This window comes from Podarcis gaigeae, assembly GCF_964106915.1.
Source record: "Podarcis gaigeae genome assembly, chromosome: 1".
NCBI classification, from domain to species: Eukaryota; Metazoa; Chordata; class Lepidosauria; order Squamata; family Lacertidae; genus Podarcis; species Podarcis gaigeae.
Window position 1 is genome coordinate 108346688 of NC_139678.1, and position 23586 is coordinate 108370273.

Below are 23586 nucleotides of genomic sequence, written 5' to 3' on the forward strand. Positions count from 1 at the left end.
CACAAATTATATGAATTCATTTTGAAAGTGATGGATAATTTAAGCTTTCATCATCTAAAGCTTGTCATTTTTTTCCAAGAGAAATAGATTGTTTCATTTTTAATGAGTGCAATAATATCACATTTAGTTTCAGCAGATGCAAAATAATGCACAACAAAAATGATTTTGAGTTTGCTGAATAAATAAGCAAAACAAGTACCAGAAGAATCCAAAGAAACTTGTACTATAAAGGCTTTTCCCTCCCTGTGAGAGGTCAAAAACTGGTCAAATCCAACACATTGTTTCAATTTAAGCAAATAAAATCAATATGGCCAGGAAAGCAAAGTGCACCAAAATTTTAATTTAGTTGGGCTTTAACAAAAAACAATTTCTGTTCCCAGACAAGTACTATTAGTTGACAAGAAATATGGCATCCCTCACCTAATACAGCAAACAAACAGAAATAATCCCTCCACCTCTTAAATCATTACATTAGACACCCTCAAGACAATGATACTCTTTCAAGAAACTGCAGTGGAAAGGATCTGATGCTACTTTTTAAATGGAACTTAAAGAACAGATTGTCAGGCATACCAAGAATTTTCAGATGCATTTCTGCATTCACATCTGTGAGAGTTGTGGATTGTCACAGTTCATTTGCTTTTGTAAAAAGATCCACAATTTGCTGACAAGCAACTAGAAAAGTTCATGCATTGACTGGGGTGGCTTACCCATTTCAGTATTTTCTTTTTATATATATATTTTTTAAAAGCGAGAGAAAGAAAACAAATTGTATCCTTCCCCCTACAGTAATACAAAGCTTTTGGAGACAAAGGGGTGGGGGAAATGATGCAAAAATAAATAATAAAATGTAAAATACTTCATACAAAGTACTTCCAAATGTGCCATCCGTGTACAATTGCATCCAAAACCAAACACGTTGATAAAGCAGAATTAGCAACAAAACTATTTGATTACAGAACACATGAGCACCTTGATTCCATGGCTGCAATCCTGTGCACATTTGTGCATGTGTAAATAAATTTCAGTGGCATTTAGACATGAGAAATAGTGTGCAGGATTGAAGCCCATATTTTAAAGTCCTTTGGGAAGTGCCTCTTTTTTCCATTTTTGGTTTATGTTTAAACCTTGTAGACTCTTACAAATGCAGTTTGTTTCTTTTCAGTACTGTACACAGGGAATAGGAAACTTACAGACTTACAGTGTGACACATTTTTACATTACTGAAGATAAAAATAATCCTTAAATACTATCATTTGTTTCCAGTTTAAGAGCCAAGTTGTATTGTTGTCAGTTAACACGATACAGTAATAGAGTGTAGACAGATTGCAAATGCAAATAATGCTTAAGAAAATTGACAATTATTCCCGCTCCCCCAAATCAGGGTCCATCAGAATAAAGCTGCATTTTCCTATAGCATGCCAAAAAGTGGGACCTTGATAAAGATCTGCACAGTGCATAATTTCCTTTAAGTTCCTTTAAGCAATCTTGTGTTACAAGAGTACAATTAAAAGTCCATCAGTATCCCAAGTCCTCATGCATTATCTACCCTGCCACACTTTGCTAATGTGTCTTATCATTTCAGTTGTTAATACTGTTCAGTGTAGAGACAGTCTTTCTGAGGTAGACTGTTCAAGTTCAAGGACAAGTCTTTCTTACGAAATGCATGACATTCAAAAAAAGACAACAAATAAATACTACATGTACAATATGTAGCAATGAGGTAGAAATGGTTTTAAAGAACAATGTCTGAATGCACACCCAATGCGACGGTGGGGAAAATATATATATATATATATAGATAGATTTATAATATACATAAAAAGGAAGCAGAAAAAAACCCTCTAGTGACTGCATATAAACCACAACAGAAGGAAAGAAAGAAAAGAACATACACGTGAAGTTTAGGTGTGAAAATAAACTTTTGCTTCTTTGTGTATTGTAAGACAACAAGGAGGAATGACTGCATTCCCAACCTTGGTGTAGAACAGAACCATTTTATAAATATTTAACATTCTATAGGACTGATTCATATATTCTCACACAACTCTGTAGCAAGGCTGACCCACACTGCCGACATTCTACATATCACCGAGACAGGGAGGTGAAATTTTCCTGCTTTCAGTCTAATTGTCTTTGACAATTGCAGTGCCTAGTGCTACACTTCTTGTGTTGTATTTAAAAACAGGGGAAAGAATAGAGACTTGTTCATTAAAGATGCAGTATCCCTGGTTCACAAAAATGTATCTGGCAGGTTCAAAATCGAATGTCAACCAAAGGTCTTTGCAGAGTGGGAGATTCAGTTCATGTATTGACTAGTCCCCAGTACAGCTGCTTCTTTTGAGTGTAGGAATATTTCCGGCTCTGTGTTTACTAATGTGCTTCATATACGTATAAATCTGCAAATGATTAAGGAACAGAAAGCTTTTTATCTTTCAAAGGAAAGTGAAAGCAAAAATACTTCGGGTTATGTATATATGTACAGATAACTATTGTATAAACACATGCACACATACAAGATGAAATGAAGTTAGTGCTGTAAGGGGAAGGCATGTTGATCTTCAGTTCTGGAGCATATGCGTACCAGGAGTTTTACCTACGTAAATCCCATTGAAATGCCTGGGAAGTGCAGAAGTGGGCAACACACATGCATGTCAATGGATCTTACGTAGGAGATTTTCCTAGTAGGCTAGTGAAGAAAGCTAACATATACAGCATGTACCTTAGAGATTAGGATAAGATAGGCATTTCTCAAATCAGAAGTAATTCAAACTGATGAGCGTGGGCGGCAATAAATGGTATGAACAAAATTTAAAGTCAACTTCAATGTTTTATTTTTGAGATCTCGCTTTAGAAAGGAAATATTTCAATTTCATAGAATGAGGTCTGCATTGATTTGAATGAAACACATAAGCTGGTCCTTATAACAGTCTATTCAAAGTTACACACATTTTCAGGCAGCAGAAACCTTTGTTTGCAGCTTTTGACATGTAAACACATTACCATCTACCAACATCTGTTGGAATTAATTGGGGTTTTTACACTAGATTATCTCCTTTCGAAAATTGCCTAGCAAAGTATTACGCCAGCCCATATAAAATGACCTTGTACTATTTTACAGAGCATAGCCCCTGGACAGATGAGCTAGCTTTCCCAGATGGTGCTTTGCCTATGTGTTTTACTGGGAGGTTTTATTTTCTCCTTGATGGGTTTGAAATGCACAAGAAAAACCATTTTACCCATCTATCTGCATTTGAATAGAATACAAATTGACTAATAGAGAAATATTTTGTGCAAAAGTAAATAGCCTTAAACTGCTTTCACATTCCATTGATCAGCTCAGTCAGCAAACTTTTCACTACTATCTTTAATGGTCTAAATATTTTGGGGAAAGAAGCATGCCAGAAATGTAGAGCATTTCTGTATAAACTCATATAAAGGTCATGATGCTCCATTTTGAATTGGCCTTGATAATTTGGCTGGCATAAAATTGTTTCTGTTCTTGGAATTGTTATTGTAGTTGAAGAAGAAGCCTCATCTTATGCAAATAAATGGTGGTTTCTATTATTATCTCATCCCACACATTTTGATAGGCTACTACAGCCAGCATGCAATAGTTGTCTACCACAAAGTATTCAAAGAACATTCCAACAAGCTATCAGGCAGGGCTTTGTTGTCCTTAACTAATTACCAGTTTTACAGAAGGAAGAGTTTGGCAGGTGCAGTTTCAATTATCATGTAGATATAATGGTGGGAGAAGCTGAAACTATTAATATTCTCCCTTTTATGAAAGGCACATGAGATCTGCCCAATATGGAATCTGACAATTCTTGCCCAAAGTTTTTATTTATTTATTGTTGATACAGAACCCATAGTTCTGACCAATGGAAAAAGATAGCAGATACCTTCCTACAGAAGCCATTTTAAATCCGCAGAACACTTTTATATGTTGGTCATATTGATTCCCTCACAAAAGCTAGTCTTCTCTTTCATGGATCATCCAACACCTTAGAAGCTTAAGTCAGGATCCATTTCTTTTGTATTGAGACATGTAGGGTACAGAAGGAAATGTAGCAGCATAAGAAAAGAATGGCCCTATTCACATGGGATGCATCAAAGCAGTTGCTTCCAACTAGCATAAGGATAGTTCGTTAAAAATGAGCAAATGGGGTCTGAGCACACTGGACAAAGGCTGTGCGATTCCATTTATCAGGGAACTTCCATTGGCAGGAACTGATAGAATATTATAGCTTGCTTCCAGTTGGTAGGAAGATAGGGTAAACAAAAGTATTTTCCTCATGTTATGTAAAGTATTATAGCCACTAGCTGCAGCTAGCTACCAAGTGGGATGAAAACCTAATCCCCTGGTGCTTGCATCAATGCATCAATAGATTCAAGTGGGTAGGTGTGGGTGTGTGGGTGTACACACACACACACACTTTTAATTCTTTCAGCTTCATCATTTTGCTTTTTATTTTTAAGGTAATTGAAATAATAATTACCTTTCCCAACATATATGATGTAAAATGGGAGCCAAAATGTGACCTGAAAATTCTATTGAAGTAGTTTTTAATTTTATTTAGTGGGCTATGGGGATAGAAAACTTTATATTTTATGTGGTCATGTATATGACATTATGTTTACTTAAGTTTAGTTAATAATATTGATTTAGTAGAAAGCATAGAATTTCTGGTGTGAGTATGAGTTAGTTCTTCAAAACATGCTTGAATCTTTCAAATGAGCACAGCTTGATAGCAAACACAAAATGCAATGTGTAAAAGATGAAAAACAGATCAGCAATCTGCATCAGCAAACCTGTCTGCAAGATCAATGTGAATCATTGGGAAACGGCATACTTGGGCTTCACAAACAGAAAGGAAGATATAATAGAAGAAATGTAAGAGTATTGAAAGGCAAAAAGGAAGGCATTCACTACTTGAAAATGCAAAGCATCTTACTTTACTATATCAGTGAAAGGCACTGTTTTTTTTAAATGCACCTTCTGCCTTAAAAGCAAAAACACTAGATTTAGATTGAATAAAAGAATTGCTAGAATGTACATTTTGGTTTATTTGCTCTGTTCTTAGCCATGGATATTAAAAGAAATTTTAAGAAATTAAAAGGAAATCAATAATCAGAAATAAAATACAATCTACCTACCCACTATTAACTTTCTCATCCCTAATGTTTCAACTGACTAAATGTCAAGTATGATAACTGGAAAGTAGTTTTAAAGATACAAAATAACCAGGTAACTGATTGGTCTTTTTCTCCTTAGGTCTTTTCAGTGCATTTATTTCATGTAATTGAAGGTACATTACTTAAAAGAAACATAAAATGCCAGTGCTTTGCAAGTGTTTTGCTACTCTCTCTTTAAAGTAAACAGAAAATCACTTCAAAAAAAGTGGGGGAGACTGTTCTGCTCGTGTGGCTGTAAAGGCTCGGATTGCTACAGTGCTCAGAGACATTACCAGCATCAGTCAGCTGTCATGAACAGAATTGCTCATAAAAACATTAAAGAATAATAAAAAAGACAATGTGGAGTGGAAGCACAAAAAGAACAAAAAGCCACACATGCTAGCTAGTCTGCCTTTCTAGAAGGAAGACTCGGCAACATTTGCCCTCTCTGGACAAGGAGGGAAGAGGTAAAATATATAGATGGGCTTCACTCCAGAACTGAATCTTCCTCCATCCTCTCCTTTCCCTTCCCTTCCCTTAGATTGAAAGCACACTTCCTTGGGAGTTAAATCTCCTGGAACTCTGAGCAACTTACTGAGTAAAATGTTCATGGGTTCCATTAAAGTCATTAAGGAGGTTAGCATCCTAGATGTAATCCAGCTTGTCCTCATCTTTACTTTGCTTTCCAAAGAGGAATTTAACAAAAACTGAGGTAGAAATAAAATGGTGGGCACATTTACCCAAAAAAGAGAGAGACAAAAATGGAAGAGACAATGTACACACAACCCTCCCCCAGCAAAAATAAAAAAAAATCATTCATCTTTTGGAAATGGAAGATGAGGAAGAAAATTGTGATTGGAGGACTTACATTTTTTCTTGCTTTTTTGTTCGGTTACTATCCACTGCATTGCTGCAAACAGCTTTGCAACCCACAACCTTTCTTAGTGACCTAGAATGATTTTGTTGTAATGACGCAGTGAAATAATCAAGACACTACATCTCTAAACATGGTATAAAAGCCATTGTAGTCTAAGGTAATTTGCCTCTCAGAGTCCTAACTAGATGTTGCCTTTGACTGTCTCAGATGATTACTTAATTCGACAGGGTGGCTTTCTTGCCGTTGGTGGACTGTCTACCAATGTGTCACAAAACTGTCAAGGACTTAAGGACTTCCACACACTACTGCCATGAAAATTCTCTTGTTCCAATTTGATCCCCAATATTGGGGGGGGGGGGGGAGAAAACCATTTCCTAAACACTGGGATACCCTCTCTCGTTCTATTTTGAAATGCTGAAAGACTCATTTATAACATACTTCAGCTTGCTCCTGGATACATTCAAAATATTTCTCCTTGCCATTTTTTTTCAACTGTTGAGGTAAACATACATACATATTTAATATAAAGTAACATTGAAGCCTATCCTATTAACTCTCAGCAGTACATAGTGCTTTCAACACATTCCTTTGAGGTACTGTACAAATCACAATCACTTTCCTGAGTTTTTTTTCTTTTTTCTTTTTTTGCAGACAGAACATTAAAAGAAATGAACTGCAGAAATTAAGGTCCAGATTACCATTACCCTGTTTTACCTGTTCTTAGTTTAGTACTGCAGAACAGACAGGATTGAGGAATACTGTTGCTCTTAGTTTAGCCAAAAAAAAAAAAAAAAAAAGAAAACAAAATAAAAATGTAGTTCTCTGTCGCAACGCAACCATTCATTTCTTTAGTCCCATAACATTTTGAAGTTAAAGCTCTTTATATTAGCACATGCCACCAATGTAATTGTGAGGCCAACAAAAAAGAAAAGAAAATGAAAAGAAGGGAGGGGGAGAAAGCACCACTTCAGGCACTTGACAGCAACTAAATCTCGAGAACAGCAGAATGGAATCAACACACAGGGTTCATGTCCTTCTAAAAATCAAGCCACTTGGCTCCTTGCTCCACAGCGAGAGTGTGTTGTCTAGCCTGAAGAGAATGGAGCATCAACAGATGCTTTCTGTCATCTGTGGCTTTTCAGATCAACAGCTCTTGTTTGATGCAATATTCCTTCAAACCTACACCTGGCTCTTTTGATGCAAGGTGATCATTGTCCCGTCCCCCCCCCCCCGCACAGTACTCTTTCACAATTTTAACTCTACTGAAGAGCGGTTCCATGCCCTATGTAACAGGTTTGTGTGTGTGTATGTATGTGTGTGTGCACGCACCAACATTCATTACATTTTTTTTAAAAAAAGACTTGTCACTGACTACAACCAAACATTTTGTTCCATTCAACATATGTATCAAGCTCTTTTTGAGATATGCTAGGCTGTATCTTGCAGAAAGCATTTTCAAAGTCTTGATATGTAATGGGCCTCAACTGGCTGGGCATAATGGCTGAAAGGTCTGTGGCTGGCATGGCATGGAGTGGGCCTACTACTGCTTCCTGACACAAATGAGCAACATCTAGTCCAGAAAAGCCTTCCGTGCGCTGGACAAGCAGTGCAACCTCCTTGTCATTGAGACAGTAATTGTGCTGTGAGAGCAGTTGTACTATTATCTGGTGCCTTGCTGTGCTGTCAGGAAGTGGGATTAAAAGTCGTTTCATGAAGTACCTTCGAAGAGATTCATCTATTTCTTCCGGTTTACTGGTGGCACAAATTACTACTATTTGGTCCTCAGCAGAAGTTAGCACAGTGTCCAGCTGCATAAGGAACTCAGTTCTCATTCGACATACTGGACTGTGTTCTTCATTCACTTGGGATGAAAGTAGCACGTCAATGTCACTAACAAAAATCACTGAGGGCTGGCGACACCTTGCCACAAGGAAGGAGGCATGAACAATTTTTTCTCCTTCCCCTATCCACTTTGTGACAAGACCGGAGCCAGTGATTTTGAAAAACGTGGCTCCCAGCTGGCTAGCTATACATCTGCCCATTAATGTTTTGCCTGTTCCCCGAGGTCCAAACAAAAGGATGCTCCGAGGTAGAGCACTCAGCCCATTGAATGCATCTGACCTCAATACTGGCCATAAAACCTCCTCTTTAATGACAGCCTTTACCAAATCTAGGCCAGCAATGTCATTCCAGTCCACAGGAGGTCCTTGGTTGATAATCTCATTGGTTACAAGGTCAATTAGGTGTGCGTCAGTATTTTTCAGTTGCTCGTCAACAGAGTGGTTGGATGAGGTAGCTGCACGAAGTCCTGGGCCTTGCATTGGGTGAGGAAGGAGTTGTCTATGCTCATCACTGTGTTCATTCATTACTGGAGAGCTGTACTTCCCAAATGGTTCACTTGCTCTTGACCCAAGTGAATTTTTAGCAGTGCTGTAGGAAGGGGGTGTCAGAGCCCTACTGGACTGGCTGAATTTCCTTTGCTGTTCAGAAGCCATTATCTGTTTTGTTGGCTTAAATGCTAAGGATGGTGGTTCAGCACTCCTGTCAAAGCCATTCCCTCTGTTGGCATTTGAAATGCTGTTGTCAGGCATCCTGTACATAGGACTTTGTGTAGATCTCTGTTGGCCATAGCTGTAATTTCCATAACTGGAGTCCATTTCTCCTTGTCCTGCCATATAGAAAGCTTTTCTTTTCAGAGAACTTGCTGAACTGTTTGTCAGGGCAGAGGGTGCAATGGGCGTTAAACCATGACTCTGGTAGCTGTAACCAGGTACTGTAGTAGGGGGAAGAGGAGTTGGAGCAGGGATTCCTGAAGGCAGATATGCTGAAGGAGGAGGAGCACCACCAGGGCTATATCCAGGCCCAACAGCACTTTGAGGGGGATAACTTGCAGATGGATAGCTATAACTGGAAAGATTAGACGTTCCATTGTAGCCTGGTACTAGGGCTGGAGGGGGTGGAGGAGGTGGGGGTGGTTGTAAAAGCCCAGAGCTATGCAGAGGGGATGGATGAGGTGAAGGAAGTGCAGGTGTTGGCTGGCCACTATAACTTGTATGCAAGTAAGATCCATTGTATCCTGTGGCATATTCCTGAGATGGGAGCCCTGAATGCAGACTGGGTACCGTATGACTTCCACATGTACTACTAGAATAACTAGATTCTGTCAGGTTACTAGCCACCCCAGGTGAACTCCCTATACTGGCAGAGACATCTGCTGGAGGGAGGGCAGTACTTACTCCAGCTTTGCTGGCAGTGATAACATCTGGGACACAGTTCATGGGATAAACACTCTCAGAGTTCAATGAAGGCTGCCAGGGTTCACTTTCACTCTTGCGGCCATTCACCAGCCCTGATGGAGGCTCTGAGTAGTTACTTAGGATAGGCCGTTCAGCTGGCCCTTCCAAAATACCAGAATACTTTTCTGCATATTTTTTCAGCAGATTTGAGGCAGTTAGAGCAGAGATGTCATCATTAGCCCAAGCATACTGGTAGGTGCGTTGCAGGTGTCCACGGTAAGCTTCTACCTTGTGGGCAGGAGACCGGGTTGTTGAAGTGATGTCAAAGTGCTGCTCTGGCCACTGGGCATGCTCTGGCGTCCACTGCATCTTCAAGCCTGAGGATTGGGGTGGGGAGAACAAAAACAAAAACAAAAAAGCCAAAATTAACAAGCGGAAAATACTGTTGCAAAGGCATCAAAATACATCCACTTGATTTCTTCATTTATAGATATAATAATTTACCTGCCTGTAAAAAAAAAAAAAAAGATCACCAGTGGCACATTTTCTTGAAAAATATATACATGCCCCTCTCTTAAAATATTCTACTTACAGTACAATCCTAACCATGTCTACTCAGAAGTAAGTAATAGTGAATTCAGTGTGGGATACTTTCACGTAACTGGGATTAGAATTGCAGTCTGATTAGTTGGGGTGTGGGAGTATGTGATTTAACCCAGCTGGATGTTTTAAAAGTGTAATTTGGTACATTTTTGGTATTCTGAGCATGGATTCAATGTTAAGTAACATGTTTCATACAACAAACACTCTATCTTCCCTCATCAGTTTCAGTTTTAAATTTTAACATTTTTTAAAACACACACACAGGGCGAGAGAGAGAGAAGAGAGAGAGACACGACACAGCTGACAGATCACATCTAGGATACCTTTCTTATTTGGTACTGAATACCTAGTTAGCACAGTATAATGCACCCTGCGCAGAACAATATGACACAGACATAGCAGGTCATTCCATAATCCAACTCTCATCTAAAGTGGTCCACGACAGTTTCAAATCTGCTTCGTGGAGTGCAGCAAAGCAATCTCTCAGGCAGCGCTCCGTTGCTTTCATCACACAAAGCCTACAACTCGGTATGAATTACAACTGGCTGCTCTCTGCCTCACAGTTCTGTTGTTGAGGCACTGGGAGGAAGGGTGGGGGGAGAAGAAAAGAGCAAAGCCCAAGCATCACTTGTCTGCCTGCCTTTTTCACTTGCTCTCCTTTCGCCTCCCTCCCTGTTTCAAACTCTCCCTTCCCCTCCCTGCCTCTAGGGTACATAGCAGGTGGGGTGAAACGAGAAAAGGAAGAATTAAGTGTAGTCTTGCTAAAAGTTCAGCAAAAAAAGAAGTAGTGCTGGCTGTAAACAATCAGAGAATACTTAAGTAACGCAGTGTGACCAATGCATTAGCACAATTAACCATGCCAGGGAGAGAGAGAGAGATTTCTTTAGTTGTAATTTGGTAAGCCATTCCAAATGGCAAATAGAGTTCACCAGCATTAAAAAAAAAAAGCTTCTTCAACTCTTACCTGTGTATCGCAGGCAGCATGAAGGCAAGCCTCAGCAATATCTTGCTCGTTTTGCAAAAAGTGATTTTTATTTTTTCCACCAACCTGTCTTGTACCCTTTGGCACAGATTCTCTGATAAGAAGGCTTAGAGTAAACGAAGCATTTGTGTCACGGGTTCTCTCATGAATTCTGCGGTCTATTTTTGACAGCCTATAGCCTCCTCATCTTGCTTTTCTTCTTCCCAAACCCCTTTAGCCCTCCTTTGCCTGACTCCAGAATCTTGACATGACCAGTTTAGCCCCGCTGAGCTAGACCTAACACAGCATACAGTTTGGTAACAGAATGGCATGTTTATTCCCTTCTGATTCCTTCTTCCTTGTTTGCACATCCGCTGCACCAGACACAGGAAGTTAATTAGCAGCATGATGCTGTGCTAATTGTGTTAATTTACAAGGTTTTAGTCAAAGAGAATCATGCCAGGGCTGGCACTGCTGTCAGGCTTCCAGCTTAATGATTAAGAAATACTGAAAACAAGGTGGGAAGAATTGCAGTAATTACACAATAAATTAATAGAGCAACAGGATTAATTTGTAAATATATTTTATTGCAGTTGTGCTCATTTGTATTGGAATTATTTAGGACAGAGTTTGTTATTAAAATTCACATAGGTTTTTGGGTTTTTTTGCTAACCCATGCTGTAATTTGATCTAAGAATTTCAAAAGAGCACTTGAGGTTTACCAGTTAGTATCTAAAATCATACTTTGCATAAGAATGTGTAAGATGTGCCCTAATTTAGTTTTATCTTGACAAAGATGTTGCTAACTGCCATACGTTCAACCCACATTTTCAAAATCAAATTTTAATTCATGACAGTTGGATGTTCACTCCTTCATTTTAAGATAAATCAGTAAACCTATAGTAAATATGAGGATTTAATTTCACCAAGAAAAACAGGTAAATAAATATGACAGCCATACAAAACAATTTAACTTAAATAAAATAAAATAGCCCCCCTTTTAAAAATGTTTTATGTTTTTGATTTTGAGAGACTACAAAAACAGAGAAGGCTTCTGATTCCTTATGCATAAGCTAAAATATTTGAACAGATTAATGCTTCAGTTGTTATGTATGGAGGGAAATATTTTTTTAAGAACTTTAAAATTTATTCATCTGCAACCTGCCAAGCAAATGATACAAATGGTATGTAATCATGGGTATAATTTACATCTGCAAAGCTTAATTGGTAAAACATTAATTCTGGAGTTAACAAAACATGCTTTAACACAATGGCTGCAGTCTTCCATGCATTTGTGCACTTGCCTCATTGAGGGAAGATAATCTGAATGCAGAACACAAGTTACTACTAATAATATATGGCATTTATGTAGAGTTTTAGAGCGTCCAAATTGCTTCACATGCATTAATTTCTTGCAGTTTTCATTACTGAGCTATGTTGTAGTAGTAATAGCAATAGCAACAACAACAACAATTGTAATAACTATATTATTATTCCCATTCTGGGGCTGAGATAGTGGCTTACCTAATGAGTTCATGGCAGAGGTAAAATGTGAATCAGGGACTACCTGATGCAAACAGTATGCTGCACCAAATGCAGTGTGAGCACAAAATGCTATAAAGCAACTGTGTGGGGATGCATTGAAGCCACTTCCTCAAATGGATCAGTGCCCACTATATTCTTGTACTACTCTCAATGCATTGCTTATAAATGGTATCAGTGTTATGAACCTGAAACTTTTGAGAGTTTTGTGCATTTCTTAGGCAGCGTAGGAGCAGCAATACAGAACACCACCACCCCTTAAAACGCATGCCAGATTGTACTGTCAAATATACAGTGGTACCTCCGGTTACAAACTGAATTTGTTCTGGAGGTCCGTTCTTAAGCCAAAACCGTTCTTAACATGAGGTGTGCTTTTACTAATGGGGCCTGCCGCTGCTGCTGCCTCACGACTTCCGCTTGCATCCCAGGGCAAAGTTCACAACAAGGGGCATCTACTTCTGGGTTAGCGGAGCTCGTTACCCGAAGCATTCGTAAGGATGACACGAGGTTCCACTGTACTGCCTTCTGGTGCAATCTGAATTAGAACTTCTGTGCATTTGCACAGATGTATAGGCATAATCTGCATCTTATAGTAGTCACTGGTAAAAAAAAAATCTCATTGATTTTAATGGAGCTACGCAATATTGTTTATCACACAGTAACTATGGGGTGGGGTTGGGAACAGGGGAATGCAAAAGTTATTGTTTATTGTGGAAACACTCTAGCAAAGTGAACATGCAAGCCTGTATTATGTTAAAATGTTTAGTATGACATATCAACTTTTAAAAAACTGATATTGAAAAGCAATTAAGTTTTTTCTGTATTTTCATTCCTCTGGTATAAATAATCACATGCATCAAAACTATTTATTTGGCATAATTACTAGTTAGCCCATTGGTTTCAGATTACTATCCTAGTTGTGAATCTGCTCACTGCACAATAATTGAAAGTTTATTTATTGGTGCATATTGAGTACCAGTACATTTAACACAGGCTGTAAAAGCAGCATTTCAGAATTACAATATGAATTTAAGGAAACAGGACTATCCTCATAACCTAAACGTAAGCATTTGTTCTACTGCATTACAATTATTAGTGTGATTTGTAAATTAAGACAAAAAAAATTCCTTCCAGTAGCACCTTAAAGACCAACTAAGTCAGTTCTTGGTATGAGCTTTCGTGTGCATGCACACTTCTTCAGATACACACAATTAATGTAAATTAAGAGTTAACTATAAAGCTATTATCCATAATAATATAGAGTGCACTACAACTGCCTTATCAAGTTCAAAAATAAGAAATATTACTGGTTATGGTGTTTGTTTCGTTGGCCTCTATGAAGTTGTACTGGTCAGATATTTTGGCAAGCAGCAATATTCTTTAAAAATAAGAGACATCTGGCAATCCTTTTATCAGCATGGCAAAGACTCTCCTCCCTGCAAGAGAGGGGAGTGGTTGTGGCCGGGAGCTGGACTCCGCCTCAAGCAGGGGGCGTTTGCCCCTTGCCTCCCACTCACCTGGCTGGCGCCCACGCCCTCGGCCAGGCACCCAACCAGGTGCCTTCAAGGGGGCGTGTACAGCAGCCTGAATTGCTGCGGCGCCAGCCTCCAGACCTCACTTTTTGTCGTCCCGTTGCGAGTCACCCACCCTCCACTCCCTTAGAGCAGGGTTTCCAGTTTTCTTTTGGACTTGCTATGGACCTTAGGTTGGTCGCCCTGGTTGTCCAGGGGGGCTGGTAGGAATTTTTCCATTTGGCATTAGGCTTTTTGGTTTTTTCGCCTACCTCGTAGCAATCGTCACAACTTTCATGGTATTAGTGGGTAGGTTAGGCATTGGAATAATGTGTTGTGGTGTCGAAGGGCTAGGTGTGGCCTGCGCCTTCAATTTTTGGGTATTCCGTTAAAGGAATCGGGCGGTCGTGTATTCTGTCCGATGCCTGCTTGGCGGGAGGCCATGGCACGACCCTCGGTGACATCAGGGGAGAGCCTATAGTTGGATTAGCATCAACAGGCTCCACCTACTGGTGAATAAACCCCCTTTGTTTGTTTATTTGTTTGTTTTTTAGACTCACCCCTCTCCGAGTGGGTGGAGTCAGCTGACGTAATCCAATGCCTAAGCCAATACCTTTTCACTTGCTGTAATTAATAAAGTTGTGGCCTTTTCTTGCCCATTAACCTTATATCACGGGTCCTTGTGTTTCATTCCACTGCGCGGGGTTCGGGTCCTCGAACCACAATTGTGTTTCGGATAGAAAAGGCAAGCTAAGCAAACCATACTAAGGAAAAATACTAAGAAAGAAAATTAAGGAAGTGTTATTATAAAGAGCAAATATATGCAATTGTCCAAATCTGGACAAAGAAAACATTCAACAACAGCTTTTCAGATATTATCAAATTAAAAAAAGATTCTAGGGATATGTATGTGTGTGTGTGTGTGTGCAGACAATACTTTGCAAATTCGTTTTTGACTGTTGCATACAGTATTTTGTAGTGTCCTGAACTGTTGTATGGATTATGCTTAGACCAATCAGGTTTTTAAAAAATATTTTACTCCCTTTTATTTAATTTTTTTGGGGGGGAGCTATTTCAAAATACTTCATGCTTTTCAAACATCATATACCATGTGCAAGCAACTTCATAATTCTTTCTCTCCCTCCCTCACTGTGTCAAAATTAACTGAAAGTAAGCGGGGGAGGGGGAATCACAGTTAAAGGCTGTCAAGGCTTAACACATCCCTACAGGACTTGTTTCAGAATCACAGCACATATGGGACCTAATCCTGCAAATGCAAACTGTCAGTTTTTCAGCTCCAAAATGACTGAACCTGTCCAGAATTTAATGTGAATCTAGAGAAAAAAGCACCTTGGTGATCATTCTGTTCAGTATGAGGCATAACAAGATAATATTTATTTTGTTGTTTTAAACTAATATAGTACAACACACTACTACAAAAATATGTGTTATTTCTTAGTGTTTCTATTCAATTTACATGATTCAAGTGATTAGATTTGATAAGAACAGTTAACATCACTTAAAATATAGTACAATAGCCAAACAGAAAAATGCAGATATCAATCTTGTTTAAATGTAGAATGAAGGAGAGAAGGAAAATGGGAGGAGAAAATCAACCTGCATTTCTTCAACTGCATTTCATGCTGAGGGTGCTCAAACTTGTTTTGAACTGTACAAAGTATCTTGACTAGCTTTTTTGAATATGCCTTCAGAGCAAATCAAGGCAAAATAAAACAACTGCCTCTTTTCTGTGTTCTATACCCTGTTAAAGGACTCTGCTCACCTGTACATTCCATTCCTTTTAACCATGTATACAAGTGTTGCATTGAAAGAGCTGGCCCATTGAATTAAATGCAAACTAGTAAAGCTGTAAATAAGATACACATCCATCATCCATTAGAATACATGCTTTGTTCATGAACATACCTCACCAAAGCTTTGATGTCATCTCCAAGACCTAGAGTTACCTGACCTCTGATCTCTGGAAACAACACAAGCAAGTACAGTGGTACCTCGGGTTACAGATGCTTCAGGTTACAGATTCCACTAACCCAGAAATAGTACCTAGGGTTAAGAACTTCGCTTCAGGATGAGAACAGAAATTGCGTGGCAGAAGCGGGAAGCCCCATTAGCTAAAGTGGTGCTTCAGGTTAAGAACAGACCTCTGGAATGAATTAAGTTTTTAACCCGAGGTACCACTGTACTAATTTCTGACAATGTGCTTCAGGTTAAATATCCACTAAAAAGTAGTCACTGGAAATAGTTGCTTCTCATGTGCACTCTTGCATGTGATGTGGGACATGAAACATATTGGGTGGAATTCAGTGTAGTGCTATGGCAATAGCACTTGCCCGATGCACTTTCTGCTTGCCCGATGGAACAATCTCCCCTACTTTCCTTCTGTGTGCTGTTCTGGGCATTCTTCCAAAACTCTACAGCGGATTTGGGGGAGGAGAGGAGAAAAGCCGCACTGTACTACTGAGGGTCCTTTCACTCGCTTCCGCTAGTGGAATGGGTTAATTACATCTGGACAATCAAACTAGTAGACTTCAATATAATGAGGAAATGTGTAGAGCCATTGTTAGATGCAGATGCATATCTAACACATCAACGCTTCTGTCTGGATTCAAGCCTATTTAGAAACTAGCAGATATTGCTCAGTTTTGGACCCGTGTTTAACAAAATGGCACACTACACTGATGTAGCATTCATTTTGTTCTACTGGACAGCTGTACTCTTTCTGTTCTTCAAGTATTAGGAACTATTGAAAAGACTGTACATCTAGAATACTTACTGTAATAATTACTCTGAAGTGATTGAATGCAGACACCTGATTCTATATCAAAGGCGAACATCCATCAACTCAGATGAGGTTCCAGCACTCAAAGATGTCAAGTACTCTTAAGTGTTAGGCTTCATTGAGTTGAAGATGCTCAAAACCTTTAAGAATCAGGTCCTTAATAGAGACAACTCTGGTTCATAATCCTGTGCTACCAGAAGACAGGGACCAAGTCTTGCATGTGATATTTCTCTCTACAAGGTATATATACACCAAAGAGCAAAGAAAAAAATATATACTTTCCCCAAGGATTTGGCAGTTGGGAATGATTACCAGCAAGAGTGCACTCACACTTGCAATTTGAAACAACTATAGTTTTCTCCCACACTGACTTCTAGTGTAGCATAGTCGACTAGAAAATGAGTGATGGACTGGAAAGTACCCTGGTTCTTATTTTAAATCAGTCATGAACTTAGTTGCGTTATGTTAATTTGTAACTGGTGGATAACAATACAAGTTTGTTGAAAGGTTTACAGGGCTAATGCAAGTGAAGCATTTTGAGCAATTTGAAAAAATATGTAATCAGTACTAATACTGTTATTGTACATACTGTGATGGGTAATGTTTATGCAGCCAAGTCTGCTGTAAAATTTCCTTTGACCATACAAGAGAAAATATAGTCATTATGTTATGGAAGTAGCCACGGCTGCCTTTGAAAATAATATTCTATTAAGCTATTTGTCCTACCAAAAGGAGACCCATTGCTGCTGGTTCTTCCAGAACTTAAATAAATGCTAAAATTCTGTATGTCACATGGAAAGCTTATAAGAGGTGAGGTGATAGGGAAATCCAGCAGTAATTTCAGTATTAAACTGTTAGTATTTGATCGTTTGGTCCAAGAAGGCATAATAGGCCACCTTGCTGATGCTAAGCTGGTTTGGGCCTAGTCAGTGGCTGGATGGGTAACTGCATGTCCTCAGCTGTGCATTCTGTGATGGAGGAAAGGAAGAATCTAAACGTATAATAATAATAATAATAATAATAATAATAGTGAAACTAAGTCAAAATAATGTCAAAATGCTGTGGCAACAGCAGTTGGTGAAGGATTAGCTCTGCTGTGGCATCTGTCCACTCCTCCCATTTTCAGTAAATTGTAGCAATGATTATTTTTGGAAAGCCAGGTGAACAGTGCCCCGTCTGTGCCACCCTGTCAACCGCTACTGCACTGTGGATTTTTTAAAATTGAAAATTGAAATAAACACATCCCTCCTGAAGGTTAACTATTCTGGAATTTGCAATTTGAGTTTCCATCAAAGGTATTCATACATACCCACTGAAGATGGGAGTCTAATCTAGACATGTGTGACAACATGGAACCTCAGTGGCTTTAAAATGGGCATGTTGCAGGCTTTATCCACTTCAACTTAGAAGGCCCTGTTTGCGAAGTACATGTCAAAGCAGACATATGTTTACTACAAGTAAATCTCTCCAATCTGAAAGGCACTTACTTGCATGAAAGTTTTTAGAATTGTAGACTTCACATATTGTTCCTTCCCACTCTAACATATTTTAATATGAAATGCACACCTTATTAACATTAACTATAATGCTGTTCTTTATTTTGTGTGGTGTGTAAAGGGACAGCTTAGACAATGCAGACCCTCCAAGTGTCTCCATTTTCCAGGGACACCCATGATTTAGAGAAGCCGTCCCAGTTTCTGATTTGATCCTGGAATGTCCCACTTTTCCTTAAGGTGTCCCTATTTTCATTGGAGAAATGTTGGAGGGTTTAGAGTTATCCAGCCCCCAAGGGAATCCTGTAAAGGGAAGGTATTTTTTAAATGTTTAATGTTTTATTACATTTTTATGTATGCTGGGAGCTGCCCAGAGTGGTTGGGGCAACCCAGTAAGATGAGTGGGGGTATAAATAGTAAAATTATCATTACGGTATGGGATGTCCCTATTGTCATTGGAGAAATGTTGGAGGGTATGTACAATGGTGTAATTTCACGAACACGTGCAGGACCGCATTCATGTAACTGGCTTCCTCCTTCTACCATGCTCTAACTTTACACAAGTTTTTCATATTAATATCCCTCCCCCCGCCCATTTCCCTTAAAATATTCTTAATAATAGAATACATCTTCAACTCTGTAGCCCTTCTGAATGCCAAAGGACTGTAGTGCAGTGGTATAGCATCTACTTTGCATGCAGATGGTCACAGGTTCAATCCCTGGCATGTCGTGGAAGGGCTTGAGAATTTCCCTTATCTGAAACCCTAGATAACTGCAGCCAATCAGTACAGATAACACTGAGCTAGATGGACCAATGGTCTGATTCAGTATAAGGCATCTGTAATGGTTCTATGAAAGTTAACACTGAAATTTTAAAATTATTTTCCTCTCCGAACCAAATAGTTTAACTCGATACTGACTACAGGGAACACACATAGTATAATATCAAAGTGAACCAATTGGGAGCTTGTAACTAGTTGCAGAACAATTTTGAAACCTGTATACTCCACATCCCAATTATCTAATTTAAATACTGTCAAATGATTATTCCTTTTAAATCACACTTTCACACCTCACGACTGCCAATTACAATACAATTGCAGCAAATTACTCTCATCCCCATCCTCCAACCCCTTTCTTCTAATATACATGGCTGAAGTTCTAACAATCACAAAGGCAATTCTGCCTTAAACGTGTTTAGCACGTATTGTAGTAAGTCTCATACTGCAAAAAAATCTCTATCAAATGAAGAGAGAGATTGACATAAGAGCAAAGTAACAATTGAAACAAAGTAATGGGATTAAAATGTACCTCAGGCATTGTTGATTTGTCTTATTGTAAGCCAAAGTTACTGAGTTGGTATATATGGATACAGGCAGTTACTTATTAAAATGATAATTTTTATTTAAAGACGGCTATAGAAAAGGCAATGTAGTTCCCACCCAAATAAGTTCTACATGAATACAGTGGTTAAGTTGCTCATGTTTGCTACATGGAAAATTGTTTTGTGCATTTATACATTAGGACCATTTAATATGTTTATTGAAAAGTTTTTTTGCCTTGGACATGGCCTCCTCATTTTCTCATAATCTAAACCTTTCAATTTATCCAGTATTTGTTATACATTGACCCGTGAGCCAAAAAATGGCACAGCCTGTACACTATTAAGTGCTTTTGTCCCATTGATTTTAATTGGAGTGTTAAACATGTATTTAGCATTCTTCCATTGAAATCAATAAGAAGTGCTTAATTTTGGCTGATCATTCCCACATATAAGGCAAGCTGTAATAAATAGGAGTAAAAAACAACAATGGTGTAGAGGCTAAAGACAATTAAAACCTCAAACAAAGTAATAATGTTTGGGGTACAATATCATTAAAGATAAACACTAATTTTCATATTTGTGTACCTAATCATACTGAAAGGAAATCAAATTATTCACAGTTCTGATCATTCCGTAGGCCAGTGGTTTTCAACCAGTGTGCTGTGGCACCCTGGGGTCCCTTAATGATGGTCAGTGGGCCGTGGGCAACACTGGCCTCTCATCTCTCGTTCCTTCCCTCCCTCCTCTGATGCTCTCATCTTTGCCTCCCAAAAGCTTGCACAGTTCCCCAGGTGGATGGTGCCTCTGGGGCTGGCCAGAAGGTGCTTCCCAGGCCTATGTGGGGCAGTGTGAGGAGGGGGCAGAGGAGGCAGCTCGGAGACCAGGGCAGGAGCTGCGGCTGCCCAGAGGGCTCCCAAGGAAACAGGACAAGAGAGGAGGCTGAATGAACACTCCACAAGGGAGGGTGTTTGAAAACAGGTGATATAACTGGGGTCCTGAGCCCAACAGAGGTGCTGCAGAAAGAATGTGGTTGGTTTAAGGGAGCCATGAACCCAAGAAGGTTGAAAACCTCTGGCCTAGGCCAGTGTTTCCCAACCTTGTGCCTCCAGATGTTTTTGGCCTACAACTCCCATCATCCCTGACCACTGGTCTTGCTAGCTAGGGATGATGGGAGTTGTAGGCCAAAAACATCTGGAGGCACAAGGTTGGGAAACACTGGCCTAGACCATAGTATCTCATGGTATCTTTGGTGGCCTAGATTGCCTTTCCCCAACTTCATTTGGTAGGACACCTATGACCATTGATGGATTGGGATAGTTTGACCACAGTTGTACATGATTTCGTAACCTCATGGTTGGATTACTGTAATGTGCTCAATGTGGGACCACATGTGGGGTTGGACTGGATGCTGCAGCTGCTGCAGAACATGGTGGTTAGGTTGCTTGCAGAGTCCAACTACCACCTACACATTAAACCTTCTTTGTGGGATATGCCAGTCTGCGACCAAGCCAGGTTAAAGGTGTTAGTACTAACATATAAGGCTCTATACAGCCCAGGAATGGGTTATTTGTGAGACTGCCTTATCTCTTATATAGCCAGTAGATCCCTAAGGTCTGTGAGAAAGTTTCTCCCGCAAATTCCAAATATCTCAGAGCCTGCTCTTCAGTAACTCGGAAGAGGGCTTTTAGTGTAGCTGCCCATGTTCTGCAGAAGGGCATTCCTGTTGAGATATGACACACACCCACTTTCTGGAAACAATTGAAGACATTTTTGTTCTGGCAGGCTTTCCCAGCTGAATAATTGGATGTCTGTTTTTTATTGTTTTATTTTTGTTTTAAATGCATTGACTTTTTTTGGTTTGTTTTTAACTGGGTTTGGTTTTTTGCTGTTTTTATTGCACATCTCCTTGAGATGATTGTGTAGTAATAAATTAATGATAATAACAATAACAACATCTACTGGCGACAATGAACATTAGACTGATTTAAATCATTTCTGGAAAGCATTTAGTTAGCCTTGGATTCTACTTGCAAATGTCGACAGGTTTGTGTCATGACACTTATTAATGACATTTGCAACTTGCCATGATAAATGTCAATATTTATGGGTAAATTATGGAAATGATTATAAAAGTTGTTCTTTACCAGACACTAAGAGCACTGTCCTAACCCCCTGAGCAATATAGCTGGTGAGGGTTATGAACTGCTGGTCTCTACCTGCAAAGAAGCACCACCACTAGAAACCCCTACTGTGCCTTGGTGACAAGCTACTGCTGGCAGTGTTCCCACTTGTGGCAGAAATGGGCTAGGAGCGGGACAGGATGCCATGCTGAACTGTTTCCTGGAAAAGGGCTGTTGCACCAGCCTAAAGCTAGTGCATAAAAACTGAAAACCTCCCTTGCGTTCTTGTCCTGGCTGCCAAAGCCAGCAGGGCTGCATAAGCAGCAGGGGATCCACTTACTGTACCTCGCAGGCCCCTCTTAGGATTGCAGTGCTTGGCTAAATGTATACTTAGCTGGAAGTATGTCCCAATTGAACTCAACGGGGCTTACTTCTGGAGTATAAATGTATAGGACAACACTGTTAAATAAGAACAAGAACATTCAAGGCAACATTACCTTCTGCAGAAAATAAAATAAAAGATTCACAGCCTAGTTTACAACAGTGTTTCAAAATGTTATGAAGTTTCATTGAGTGCATCTAGTGCAAGGATTATTTCTCTTCTATTATCTGATCTTCTATTATGGGAACTTTTTTTTTCCTTTTCATTTTTAGCATTAATCTGAGAGTTGATGGATTTTATCCCAAATATACGTTGGGTCAACCAAAAACTCTCAAAATAAGAAGCAAGCTTTCAAGTTGCCCCAAACTTTTTTTCAGACCTGATGGTGAACAAAGTATAGGGAGGGATTTGGCTGACCTTGAAGCTATGGAGTCTGCATTTAGTCACAGACTTGAAGTAGAATGTGAGAGAAGGTAGCATACATTATTAATGAATTATTATTATTATTATTATTATTATTATTATTATTATTATTATTATTATTATTATTTCTAGTTATTTCACTTTAGCAAATATTTGGACATTTTGATTTTTTATCAGAATATAAACAAAACAACATTAAAGAAGTTTCTGATATTTAACATAACATATGCACTCTCTGTGTACATAAATTGAACATATGACAGACAGAAAAACAAGGGGGAGGTGTGACTTATGGTATGCTTACACAGAATTAAACAGGACCACTAACAAGGGATCACAGGGGCTATGCATGTGCCAGGTCCTGACCCAGAAGGGACTCCAGAGTCTTAGCTTTCTTTCCTTTTTTAAAAAAGCAAGTCATCAGACATTTCTGAAGAAAGTTAGAGCATGAAATGCAGAGGCACTTTGAAGGTTTCTGTGCCATTGCTAAGGACGCTTAATCACTTAATCACTGTTGCTAGGCTATCAGAGGAAGAAATGCAGACCACTCCCACCTGGGTATCAGTGGGGTTGCCCTTTCAGAGGAGCAGAAAAAGCAGGAGTGGATCATTGTTGCTGACGCTGGATAGAGAAGGATGTTAGGGTGTGTTTGTTTAAACAATTTCCTTGGTGTCCAAATTATTTCATTCTCTGCCCAAGTGTGCTGCCTTTACAGAATAAAACAACTGGGTGGTTTCCATATGTTCTACTAAAAACCCTTGACATAAATTAGGCTTTCTTCCTGTCAAGGAAGGAAGGAAGGAAGGAAGGAAGGAAGGAAGGAAGGAAGGAAGGAAGGAAGAGCAATTGCAACCCCTGTTCTTGGTTTTCTATGTCCCCCACCCAGCCATTACTGGTCTGCTTGCCATCATTGAGCTGTTATTTACCAGTACTGTATACAATAACCAGAAGCAAAAATATATAATGAATCAGCAAGCACCTTACGGCTGCAGGTAGACTGTACTTTACCACAAGAATGCTTTTCTGTTCATATGAGCTTTGTTGAGAGTTCTGAAAGTGCACATATTTGTTGCATATTGTGGATTTTACTCCCAGGAGATTATATCTGTGTGTATTGTTTTCCCTCTTTTATGTTC

The 23586-nt window shown here is 39.2% G+C and overlaps 1 protein-coding gene and 1 long non-coding RNA gene across 6 annotated transcripts in view; one reads left to right on the forward strand and one right to left on the reverse strand.

The window, feature by feature from the left end:
• The window catches only part of LOC310833322, a 400786-nt gene that overhangs the window by 14026 nt on the left and 363174 nt on the right, over positions 1-23586 (forward strand). The gene's annotated exons all lie outside the window — the stretch shown is intronic.
• Positions 138-23586, reverse strand: part of FIGN (fidgetin, microtubule severing factor) — a 124632-nt gene continuing 101183 nt past the window's right edge. For 2 of the 3 annotated variants that reach the window (XM_083707569.1, XM_083707567.1), the window contains one exon: positions 138-9668. In XM_083707569.1, the coding sequence (XP_083563695.1) occupies positions 7420-9668 (2249 nt within the window). In that variant the 3' untranslated portion in view covers positions 138-7419. Of the gene's footprint in view, positions 9669-15691; positions 15875-23586 lie in introns of those variants that run through there. The other variant, XM_083707568.1, reaches the window with a different exon arrangement.